Below are 12,522 nucleotides of genomic sequence, written 5' to 3'. Positions count from 1 at the left end.
ACTGCCATCAGGGAGAGCTCCTGATTTTTAAATTGTATTTATTTTTTATTACTTTTAATCCCTTAAGCATTACGTAGTTATAAAGGTCCACAAAAGCAAGTGACTACTAATTTGTTGAAAGGACACGCCAGATTAGCCTATGCTTTATTTCAAGTCGCGAGAGCAGTGTTTTTAATGTGGCATGCTGTTCTAACTTGAAACGTTTCGTTTTAAAACCTCATAATAATTGAAAAACTATAGGTTTGTACTTACAAAATGCCACTTTTCAAACCACAGAACCGTGAAAGTGAACTGCAAAAAATCTCAAATTAAAAACTTTAAAGAAATGGTGATTGTAACCCAAAATGTTTATGACAAATAATTTGTCCATGTTTTCTAACAAGTGTTCTTGTGCAAACACTTTATTGCATGCTGTGAATTTGATTATGACAGTTTGTAACTAAATCATTCCTTGGCTGTTTGTGAATAACTATAGCTTGCTGTAAGGATGCCACCTAGTGGACATACTACCACGCAACACTGGCAGGTCAGTGCAACAGATACATTTCATATTACATCAATGCACCTGCCAAATGAATCAGTTTCAAAGCAGTGCATTCCAGGTACGTTTTATCAGAATGTGCTTCCTAAGAATCAAACTGTATGCATAAAATAATAAATCACTTCAAAAGCAGATATTTTTATTCAACATTCTTGTTTATACTTTGGCCACAGAGTGTTTTACAAATCCGTTGCATATTTAATATGCCAAACAGACAAATATGACAACATAAGTGCTTTACCTGTCTTATTAAATATGTATTTTAGAAATTCTACTCCACCAATATTCTGCTAAGCTGTGGCAAACCCTGAAGAGATCCACAGCTTACACTCTTGACCAGCTCACTAATGTCCTTGCGACACACCGGGCATTGCTTGGCAATGGCACACAGGACTTCCTCGAGAGCATCCTGTGAAGGTTGGTCTGGGAGACGTCCACTGGATCCTAGCAGAGTGAAGATGTTCTGCAGCCATCCTTCATCTCTGATCAGGGTGGTTATCCAGGGCTGAGCTCGAACACAACCGCCCAAAGCCTGCAAACTGAGCCTCCAGAGCTCTCCAGCCTCCTCCCAATGTTCCTCCCAGAGAGCGCTGATCCGTGCCGGTTTAGAAGCCTGTCCGGACTGAACAGCACTCAGGAGAAAAGACAGAACTGAGGAGAAGAAACGCTGCTGGCCTAATTCTACAGGGTCTGCAAAGATTCAAGACACCCATTATTAAGCAGCAACAATAAACATATCCTGTTTTTTTTTACATTTAGATTGCCTTTGCTGTCATCTAACGCACACTTAAAGGGATATTTCACCCAAAAATGAAAATTGTTGCTGATAGCCACTGACTCCCATAGTATTTTCCCCCCTATACTATTGAAGTCAAGGGCTACCAGCAACTGTTTGTGTACCAGCATTCTTCTACACTATTCATTCTGACAAAATGAGTCACATGAGGGTGACAAAATTTACATTTTTGGCTGAACTATCCCTTTAAAGTTACTTTTTCTAAACATGAATAATTTAGTAACACTGTTAAAAGTAAACTTGTGGCATTTAAATTAATTGTAGTTTCTTGTTTGTAATTTATTAAGATAATCATATCTGCTCTTATTGTAAATGTTTCATCAGTGGACATTATTCCTAAGACAAAATCTGTCATCATAACTTGCTCTGCCTCTGAAAACCCTTTCTTATTCAATGATGTGTTATTTTACCATCACTGACATACTATTATAGCTTTTATAAATATTTTTAAATAGACTTTATTTTTATATTTTCAGGTTAGAAATTTTCATAATTTTTTTTTTTTTTTTAAATATATAGTTTTGATTTATTACTTCAACAAACTAAATGGGAATGAGAAATTTGCCTTTTTTATTTTCTGTTTCAGTAAATTATTATTTTGTTCAAGTAATGGAAATACTTATTTTATTATTTAGTTTAGATAATAATAACCCTGCCAGGCACTTATTTACTTTTTAGCTCTTTTTTATGAAATTCATCATTGCTAAGATACACATCCTATAAAATGGTATATCCTAACCAATTCGTATCATTTCAAGCCAGTAGTACCTGTGGAAGTTGACTTCAGCCTGGCAATCATGAGACCCAAAGTGCAACAGTTTGCTGCTAAGACCAAGAGGCGTGGCTTATGGAGAAGAACAGGCAGTGCTTCACTCAGCATGCTCTCCAGAGCAACGAAACAATGATCCTTCCTGAGAGAGCGCAATGGAGCAGTGAATCAAGTCATGGTTAAGGAATAACTTATCCTGTATGTGAGTGAAGATCTGTGTGTACCTGACTCGTTCTGGCTCTGTGATGGCAAAGTTTAGTAAAGCAGAACACGCCGTTTCCAGACTGGGGTCTCGGGTCACCGTTTTCCCGCTCTGACCTCTCAAAGACGCCCAACCTTGACTCAGAAAATCCACAAGCAAGGCTGGAGTATCCAGAGAGAGAAGAACCCGCCTCGGCCCATCTTCAGCGGAGAGGTGGCACAGAGATGGGAGAAGATATCTAAGAAAGAGCAGGAACATATATACACTTAAACAGACAGCATAAGATCGCAAAAAATTCAAAAATAAATTAATATATACATATTTTGCAGATTTTATTTTATTACTTCCCATGACCTTTTCAGGATTGTGGGAAACTTCTATAAAAAAAAGCCATAGTAATGTCTTACCTAAGAGCAGCTTCTCTGCTCCAGGTCCCATCTTGTGAAATGTTGCTGATGGACATCTTTGACATCCAATCAGCAAGTCCCTTGCCTTTCCCCCCTCCCTTGAAGTGACTTTTAGCATAGCCGATGAGAAAAGGCAAGAGGTCAATGACTTCTTCCTTCAGACATGAGGTTTCCTCAGCAAGCCATGCACAGAGGGAGCGAAAAGTGGCGAACAGAAATGGATCGTCATAGCTGGTCTGCTCCACCTAAATGGGGAAACAATGTAACAGTTTAGAATTCTAAGTATTCCAAGTATTTTCAGGGAGCGAAAAGTGGCGAACAGAAATGGATCGTCATAGCTGGTCTGCTCCACCTAAATGGGGAAACAATGAGTAACAGTTTAGAATTCTAAGTATTCCAAGTATTTTTCCATTTAATTCAAGTTCTTCAAACAGACTTCTAACAATACATACACCTTTGTTCAAAAGTTTGGGGTCAGTATGATTTTTTCTAAAGAAAACTTTTATTCAGCAAGGATGTGTTAAATCGATCAAATTATTTCTACGTCTATTTCAAATAAATGCTGTTCTTTTTAACTGTCTATTCATCAAATAATCCTGAAAAAAAAAAAGTTTCCACAAAAAAATATTAAACAGCTTTACAGTTTTCAACATTAACATTAATTGGAGATGTTTCTTGAGCACCGATTTAGCTTAACAGAATTATTTCTGAAAGATCTTCAGGACACTGAATACTGGAGTAATGATCAGTTTTGCCATCACGGAAATAAATTACATTTCAAAATACAATGAAATGGAAAAGTAGTTATTTTAAAATGGTAATAATATTTCACAATATTCCTGTTTTTACTGTATTTCTGACCAAATAAATGCAGCCCTGGTGAGCACAAAAGATTCTTCAGAAACATTCTTACCGACCACAAACTTTTGAACTGTAATACAGTGATGCATATGTTTAACACTTGCATTCTCACCTGTTTCAGATAGTACATTTCAGCTGAGAATGCCTCCTCTAGAGCTCCTAGGACCTGTCTGCTCTGCTGAAGACTCAGGCCAGTGATAGCTGTCTGTATCTGAGCAGGGTGTGAAACCGCCCCTTGGCTACAGGCTTGTTCCATAGCCGCCTCCATGATGCGATAGCAGGCAGTAAGTATGTGCTGCAGCTGGGGGGAGATTTCGGTACCCGGCGGCTCTTCTAGACCCATCCTCACCTCCACACATGCCCGGTTCACCAGCAAGCAACAGAATTTAGGAGGTCCCGTTGACTCCCATCCATACAGGTCCAGAAGACAGGCAGATACTACCAAAACCGAGCCTAAATGCTCTTGACTGAGCTTGCCCTGAATCAAAGGCTGCAGCGAAGCCCATAGATTACCCACAATCTCCTTAAGCACCAGGCTTTCTGACTCGACCCCGGGTGGAGGAAGAAACGGCGGTATTTGAGAGCACATCTCTAACCTGTCCTGATCTGACACCCGGCAGAAGTTTTGGGAAACGTTTTGCAACAGCAAGAGCAGATCAGATGAGTGTTTAGCCCAAGCCCGTGGTCTTATACTAGATGACAACAGGTGTCCCAACAGCGGAAGCCCTTTTTCATGGCTGAGAGTTTGTTTTTTGAGTACGGCTCTACATAGAGCCAGAACAGCACCACGGGTGAGAAGCTGCTCGAGGCCTTGCGGTAAAACACATACAGCATTTAGAACCTGATAGCAGTCACAAGCCAAAGCCTCGTCCAAGGGAGACGTACTAGAAGTGGTCTGGGAATCTGTAGCACTTCCAGTTTGAGATCCAGAGCCGCTCTGGGCTTCATTCCCAAGTGTTTTTGTCTGTTTATCTGTCCAGTTGGGTCCGTTCTCCAGTATGCTCAGGATCAGAGGGACTGTGCTGAGAAGTTGTGGATGAGCAACCATGCTTGCGTCTGTGCTGAGAGCAGCCAAAAGAGCAGTGCCCAGAGAGATCAACTCCTCTGGGGGCAACCCGGAGCTGTCGTCACCCCGAAATGCTGTAACCAGAAGGCGTGCGGGAAGATTTAAACCTACCGCTTCAAAAATCCGATGTAGAGTCCCGGTATCCAGCTGTCCTGCTGGACACAACCTTGTGATCTAAATGCAAGAGAAAACAATGAGCAATACAATATATGTTTTCGGTATAGGGTGGATGAAGAGGATAAGCTGTTGTTTACCAGGAGAAGTGCTGCTAAAATGTGGCTGTCATTCTTGGCATGAGTGAGAGCATGTAGACACCGCTCCAGAACCTCTCTCTGAGACGGAGACAGGCCACTGGGGTCAGAACTGCTCCCTTCTGCTGCATTTGGCTCCGTACTGGGTGGATGTTGCGGGGTAGGGACTTCCTCTGGGTTGAGATGACACCCATTCTCTGCCATCTTCTGGGCCAACCTGTAAACAACCATCAGATATTCATTCATGCATCAGAAGTTCTTAACTTCTTTAGATACTAGTCCAAATGTATGCATATAATGCCTGGTGTGTAATTACTGGTAGTGCTTCAATATGTTAGATTCAGGACTGAAAAAATGTCTAAGGCATAATCAGGTCAGCAGGTTAACAGGTTTAAGAGTTCACGTCAGGTTAAATCACACAGCTGTGAAGGTAAATGACTGTTGTTTAATGTTTTATAATTGTATTGTAAAGAACTAACGTTAAGAAGTTAAGAGTTTACATAACTAAACATACTTGACTAAACATACTTTAAAACCATATTCAACACATATAAATGTATTAAAATACGTAGACTAGTGTAAATCAAATGAAAAAAGCCATAAATATATACCATATGCGATGAACAAACCTGGAGCTACGCAGGATTCTCGCACACACGTTGAAGCTACGTGGAAACGGAAAAACTCGCGAGACATAATGAGAGAAGTCGATTTCAAAATAATAGTCTTCGGTAAACGAAAGAAAAACAGCAATGCGGTGTGTGCGCCGGATTTTGCGAATAATATATATATATATTTTTTTTTTTTAGAAATGAAAAGTCTTAATATCTGTGTATGTGCGCATTTGGAATGAAATAACACAAATATGATCCCACACTGTGAAAACAAGAGGGGTTTTATTTTATTAAGCACGTTGAGTAATGTACCTGTATACGCAAATAACTCAAAAACAAAGTAATAAATAGTAAAGCAAGGTAACTTACATTAGGCACATGAATACTTAAGAGTGCAAATATTAATATTATGTAATATAAATATTAACATTAATAATACCAAAATCTAAAATTAATAAAAAATAAATTAATAAAATTAAATAAAACACTAAAAAGATAAAAAAATACTGATTTAATATAGTACATGCATAATTGTATTAATAATATATAAATAATATCAATACAATATACTATTAATAATTGTAATATTAATATTATATTAATATCATACTATAAAACAAACATTAATAAAACCCAAAATATTAAACCTAAAACAAATTAATTCATTAATAAATAAATCATGCTTTACTTTGCTTTTCCTGACTGGAATTACAAGTACCTCTATGTAACACAGGAAACAGGAAATGATGAAACAGGTAATGGCTAATGCTACTCTGTCTGAAATCGAATGTGAGCGAGTGGAGTAGTCCCGCATTTATTTAGCAATTATTACTGTTATCCACCAGAAGTAAACTACTTACGGACCAGGAGCAACACTATACAGTAACAATAAGCGCAGTGAGTTTCTACACAAAGCCCGTACTCCGAACTTGAGCGCGAAATTCAATGCTCCGTCCATTCAGTCTCAACCATTCATAAATAGACAGATAAATAGTTTTATTAAGAACGGTCCCACTTTTTTTGTTTAGCTGACTCAATGAATGATCTCTGTTTTTAGATGTCTGCTCCACTCCTGCAGAAGGGACATGGTCCGGGTATGCCTGTCATGCCCCCTCAGCAGCAGCCGCAGACACACATGCCTCCTGGTCTTGCGCAGCCCGGGATGCCCCCACAAGGTGCCCTGCGGGAAATTTCTCCCGTTTACCTGTGCCGCATCGGTCAGGAGACTGTCCAGGACATCGTCACACGCACTATGGAGATCTTCCAGATCACACGGGCCACTCAGGCGAGTTTGCGTCCGCGATTTTTAAATATACAGGGAATCTAAGAACACTAGTGCACAGTAGGCTACTAGTAGCTAGTCATTCCTAGTTGCTTCATTATGAAATAATGGTCCAAGTGCAACATTTGATCAAATCAAGACATATAATTATACTGTTAGTACTATTTTTTTTTCTTCAGCATTTGGATAAGGAAATAGAAATGTTAAAAGTTCAAACTATGCAACAAATGTCATATTTTGATTATTAATATCAATATCTCTTATAATCAGAGCAGCATTTAAAAATCACATGCGCCACAATTCAAACACATTAATACCTAATAAAATGAAAAGTCTGGTTGTGTTTGTTCTAGCTTCCCAACGGTGTGACACAGAGTCAGGCTGCATATCAGGACCGCTTTGGGAAGCTGCAGGAGCATCTGCGTCAGCTGACACTGCTCTTCCGTAAGCTGCGTCTGCTATATGAACGCTGTGTAGAAATGACACCTGACCTCCAGGAGTCTCCAGCTGAGGTGAGTCTCATCCATGTTTATTGATGCACAATACAGCCTCTTCTGTTTGTTTATGTGGCCTTTTGATAAACTCAGCCCTTTTCCTAGTTAAATATTTAATGGTCATTTCACTTATTCTGAAATACCCTCTTAGGTCACAATTGACATTTATTTAAATTTTTTTATTTTATTTTTTTTAGATATTTTAGATGTTATTTTGTGTGTAAGGAATGTATTGTATTTAGAAATAGACTTTTTATTTTTAGTTTAACCATGTGTAAAGCCTGACATATGAAATAATAATCATAGAAAATTCTTTTTGAACCTTTAGATGAAATATAAAAAAAAAAAAAAACTAGTGCTGGGCAACGATTAATCGCATTCAAAATAAAAGTCTTTGTGTACATAATATATGTGTGTGTGCTGTGTATATTTATTATATACTGTATGTGTGTGTCTTTATATATACATAATAAATATACACAGCACACACACATATATTATGTACACAAAAACTTTTATTTTGGATGCGATTAATCGCGATTAATCATTGCCCAGCACCAAAATAAACAAAACAAAAAATGTTTTGTATCATATTTGATACCTCAGGCTTTTATGGCTCATAAAGTATGAAATAATGAGAATATGGAGCTCATTCTCAATTTGGTGCAGTTGCTGGTATTTATATGGGTAAAAAGTAAGATTAAATTTTGATAGCATGTAATGTAAATCAGCGAGATCTTTATAGCAGAATAACAGACTACTTATTAACATGAATTGATCATAAAGGGTTTAGATGAGCAAAATACTGGTAATGCCAAAGTCATTGATACCATTTAATACAATGATAGAGGTGAGTATGAACATGATTTGAGATTACATGTCATGCTTGGCTGAATTCATTACAATACTGTACATTATGAAATTAATGTTGTTAAAACATTTTTTAAACAATAGCAAATTAAGCAGCTAGGCTTACTTGGCCTCATATCGTCTCATATAGTCAGACTGCAAGACTAAAATAGATTTACATGTGAAGTTACTTGCATGTATTATGTAAATTGAATAAACAACTTCCTTACAGATTTTATGTGGATGTATTAAAAACTTGTATAAAGATTGCAACAATATTTAAAGCTGCAGTCTGTAACTTTTGGCACTCTAGCGGTTAATAAACAGAACTGTGTGCATCTTGTGGAAGAACATTGTAACCGGAGCTACTTCTCTCTGTTTATGTCTATGACGAATCACGCAGGTACTGGGCTTACTCCGCAGCGTTACCTACCCGAACCAGTCTAAAATAGTCAGAATATAAACACTTATTATAGGTGTACCGTAGTGATTCAGGACAAGCCAAAAACACGGTTTGGAAAATGGATTCATGGTGCACTCGCTTATTATATAAATTTTGTAAATTGTGAACACAAAAAACTTACGGACTGCAGCTTTAACTTACCAGCGACCACCCACAGCAAAAAAGCAACAAAGTTTCATTTCATGCTATTAGAGGTAGCTGTGATGTTATGTATCATTAGCTGCTATACTCAATATTAAGAATAGTGTGGAAAAACAATTAATCTTTCAAGAATCCTGTTTCCATCAGGGCAGCGTGAACAGTCAACAAGTGTTTTGAAATCCTTTGTGGGCTGCAAGAGCTGTGAATCAAGTCAGATCTTTGCTGAATAAATCAAGCATTTGCTAAATAAATATACCTCGGTGCTGTTACTACTTTTGATATTGAGACCAAGCTCTAAAATAGGTTTTGTTGTTTTCCTTTTAGTGGTAATTTTTATATATATACTACAGTAGGGCCTGTAGTAAGTCTGAGACTGTATTGAAAATATGGGAAACATTTTTGAAACATTTTAAGAGACAATGCATATTTTTTTGAAAAATTTACTGTTAAAATTAGAATTAAATGCCAAAAAAAAAAATTGAGTCCCATACGTTTAAAAAATTTTTTTTTTTTTAATCATTCATTAAAATCAGATTCAATTTCAGGAGACCGTTATTATTACAGATATAATTTCAATAATGTGTTTTCTTCCATCCTTCCAGCTGGTTCCTTATGTGGGGGAAGAGACGACACCTGTGAGAGTGGAACCGTGCAGCCCAGCTGTTATTCTGGAGAGACAGGAGGTTCTAGAGGTTTGTTTCATTGTTTCATATCTCTGAACATACTATTACACTGCTGTTACTGTATATACCTACAAGATATTATGCTCTTTTATTTGGGTGAAAAAACACCCCTATAACTATGGGCAGAGGGTGAACCAACTGTGAATGAGAAGTGTGTATATATATATATATATATATATTAGGGCTGTGCAATATATCGAAATTATCGAAATATCGCAAATGTACATATCGCAATATGCATATCGCTACGGCTTGCAATATTTGGGGCCATGAACAAAAGACAAAGAGAAAATCACTCACTGCTCTTACCTAAATAACTTTTGTAGCTTAAGTAAGAATCAGTGCATATTGAATTCATAGAGTAAATGTTAAATGTTAAAATGACATTTTTATGTAATGCTAGAGTAAAACACCACCGTTCACTTTCAGAAGTTGTTGTAGGGGTGCTTTCTTCTCACAAAAAGTGAAACATGTATGCTAGTTATATTAGAATCAGAATCAGAATGAGCTTTATTCACCACTTAAGTGTGCGCAAACACAAGGAATTTGTTGTGGTTTTACAGGAACATACATGCATACAAATAACCATATATATATGACACAAGATAGTTATAGAAGTTCACAGAACTGACTCAGCAACAGCTAAGTAAAATTGTTTCATCTGAGCATGTGGCACATTATCATATCGCATATCGAATATCGCATTATTTAATGAGTTATCGCATATCGCATTTTTCTTCAATATCGCACAGCCCTACTTTCCGGCATCAATTCTAGTAGATTGACACAAAATATGTTTGTAACATTATTAATACCTTTACTGTCATTTTTGATCAGTTTTATATATCCTAGCTGAATAAAAGTATTAATTTCTTTAAAAAAAAAAACATTTTAAACGAAACATGTAATAACATTGCATGTAATAATAGTGCTCTGAGCTTCTCCTCTCATGTTTTTTTTAACAGAAAGTGAGGCAGAAGAACCAGGAAATGAAGGTGCTAATGGACCAGATGAGGAACCTCCTGTGGGACGTCAATGCCATGCTCACCATGCGAAAATGACAGCGGTATGCTTCCTAGTAAACATCTGACCATCTTCCGTCAGCCCTCATCTCTCACACGTTCAGGTGCTTTCACACGGATAGCAGTGTTCGGCAGACTGCCTTTCATTCACTGCTCGTGCAAATGCCACATAATATTTCATCTTGACAAATGAGATCAGGCTTGGCAGCTCTTTGTGGTCCTGCCTCATTTACAGTGTTAAATCCCAATGCTCTGATTAATAACTGCTTCATCAAAGCACTGAATTAGCATCAGAAACAGGAAGTAATGTAAAAACCATGCAGATGATGTAAGCTAGCCATGTTGTTGGCATGATAAATGAGCACTGCGGACTAAGCTTTGTAAATAATAGTGCCTACTATGATCTTTTGTGCATTCATTGAACTGTGTGATGTGTTTCACACTGTTGCTCCTCAGCAGATACAGTGGGTACGGAAAGTATTCAGACCCCCTTAAATTTTTCACTCTTTGTTATATTGCAGCCATTTGCTAAAATCATTTAAGTTAATTTTTTTTCCTCATTAATGTACACACAGCACCCCATATTGACAGAAACTGCTCGTGCAAATGCCACATAATATTTCATCTTGACAAATGAGATCAGGCTTGGCAGCTCTTTGTGGTCCTGCCTCATTTACAGTGTTAAATCCCAATGCTCTGATTAATAACTGCTTCATCAAAGCACTGAATTAGCATCAGAAACAGGAAGTAATGTAAAAACCATGCAGATGATGTAAGCTAGCCATGTTGTTGGCATGATAAATGAGCACTGCGGACTAAGCTTTGTAAATAATAGTGCCTACTATGATCTTTTGTGCATTCATTGAACTGTGTGATGTGTTTCACACTGTTGCTCCTCAGCAGATATGTACTCAGGTAGAGTGTGTGTTTCCCTGAGCTCTGCATTACACTCCTGATATCTGCCTTCTGGGGAAAGGATCGTCTGAAAAAAAATAAAATTGCAGGATGTTTTTGTAAACTAAAGACTTTTATACAAAATAAAAAAGAAAAACAACTCTTTTGTCATGTCTTTTCTTTTAGGGAATACAAAAACAGAATTCACAACAGCAATTGACATTACCTTCCGTGTAACATGCTATCATATCTAAAACTAAACATATTTATAATGTTAAAAAAATGTCAATATTTCAAGTAAATCTGTTCTTTTCAATTTCTATTAATCAAAGATTTCTGAAAACATTTGTCACAGTTTCCATAAAAATATTAAGCAGCACAACTGTTTTCAACATTGATGATAATAAGAAATCTTTTTATGAGCAGCAAATCAGCATATTATAATGGTTTCTGAAGGATCATGTGACACTGAAGACTGGAGTAATGATGCTGAAAATTCAGCTTTGCCATCACAGGAATAAATTACATTTGAAAATATATTAAAATATAAAAGTTATTTTAAATTGTATTATTATTTCACATTACTGGTTACACTGTATAATAAATGCAACTCTGGTGAGCATAAAAGTCTTGTTTCAAAAACATAAATCTTACCCCAAACTTTTGAGCGGTAGTGTATGCTTTTAAAAACTCATACCAGCCATGAATAAAACTACAAAATTTCATCTTGAACTACATGTTGTATAAACTACCAGTCAGCAATTACATTAACGTACATTAATTTTCGCAAACTTTTAAGTGCACAAAGCTCCATTTCATTTTCAAATCAATGTTGATTCAGTAACTGTGAACAGATTTGTCTGTGATTTAATCCGTTGTTTTTGAACAATTCATTACAATCCACTCTTTCAGTCCTTTGCTTGGGCATCTGTAATTATACAACTTTTCCATATGTTTTCATATAAATTGTTTTCTTCTAATCTAATTCAACTCTAAATTGTCTAAAAAATAAATGATTCATCACAAAAGATATTACTTTTCATCTAATCTCTTGATACTGAAGAGTAAAATGTTTTCATTATTTATTAACTACCCACATTTTGGGTAATAGTTTTAGGCACAGTTGCTGGGAACAGCAAAATAAAACCACAATTTCACAAATACAGCCACACACACACCGTTTGCAT

At 36.7% G+C, this 12,522-nt stretch overlaps 2 protein-coding genes across 3 annotated transcripts; one reads left to right on the top strand and one right to left on the bottom strand.

Moving 5' to 3' along the window:
- Positions 1–663: 663 nt before the first annotated feature.
- On the bottom strand, positions 664–5,588 carry LOC107706243 (neurochondrin-like). The gene is made up of 8 exons (XM_016509893.1): positions 5,523–5,588; positions 5,210–5,315; positions 4,897–5,110; positions 3,689–4,816; positions 2,716–2,960; positions 2,331–2,546; positions 2,106–2,248; positions 664–1,231 (listed from the first exon to the last, which is right to left on the bottom strand). The coding sequence occupies exons 3-8, from the start codon at positions 5,095–5,097 to the stop codon at positions 813–815; spliced, it is 2,352 nt and encodes a 783-aa protein (XP_016365379.1). The 5' UTR covers positions 5,098–5,110; positions 5,210–5,315; positions 5,523–5,588; the 3' UTR covers positions 664–812.
- Positions 5,589–6,215: 627 nt separating this feature from the next.
- On the top strand, positions 6,216–10,899 carry LOC107706242 (mediator of RNA polymerase II transcription subunit 30-like). Of its 2 annotated transcripts, none has more exons than XM_016509892.1 (5): positions 6,216–6,404; positions 6,565–6,792; positions 7,143–7,301; positions 9,339–9,428; positions 10,385–10,899. In XM_016509892.1, the coding sequence occupies exons 2-5, from the start codon at positions 6,565–6,567 to the stop codon at positions 10,478–10,480; spliced, it is 573 nt and encodes a 190-aa protein (XP_016365378.1). In that variant the 5' UTR covers positions 6,216–6,404; the 3' UTR covers positions 10,481–10,899. The 2 variants fall into 2 exon arrangements, with proteins under 2 accessions (XP_016365378.1, XP_016365377.1); XM_016509891.1 differs by having other exon boundaries at positions 6,241–6,262.
- The last annotated feature ends 1,623 nt before the right edge of the window (positions 10,900–12,522 follow it).

The sequence above is a fragment of the Sinocyclocheilus rhinocerous genome, unplaced genomic scaffold, assembly GCF_001515625.1.
Source record: "Sinocyclocheilus rhinocerous isolate Xijiao unplaced genomic scaffold, SAMN03320098_v1.1 scaffold53, whole genome shotgun sequence".
Classification (NCBI taxonomy): domain Eukaryota; kingdom Metazoa; phylum Chordata; class Actinopteri; order Cypriniformes; family Cyprinidae; genus Sinocyclocheilus; species Sinocyclocheilus rhinocerous.
Note: the sequence above shows the minus strand (reverse complement) of the source record. Positions and strands in the feature narration are given on the sequence as shown.

Coding starts and splice junctions, on each gene's coding strand:
- LOC107706243 (XM_016509893.1), bottom strand. CDS start 5,097: ATGGCAGAGAATGGGTGTCATCTCAACCCAGAGGAAGTCCCTACCCCG. Junction 2,961..3,688: donor AAATGTACTATCTGAAACAG/GTGAGAATGCAA, acceptor TTCCCCATTTAG/GTGGAGCAGACCAGCTATGA. Junction 1,232..2,105: donor GCTGAAGTCAACTTCCACAG/GTACTACTGGCT, acceptor GAATCTTTGCAG/ACCCTGTAGAATTAGGCCAG.
- LOC107706242 (XM_016509891.1), top strand. Junction 6,793..7,142: donor AGATCACACGGGCCACTCAG/GCGAGTTTGCGT, acceptor TGTTTGTTCTAG/CTTCCCAACGGTGTGACACA. Junction 9,429..10,384: donor AGAGACAGGAGGTTCTAGAG/GTTTGTTTCATT, acceptor TTTTTTTAACAG/AAAGTGAGGCAGAAGAACCA.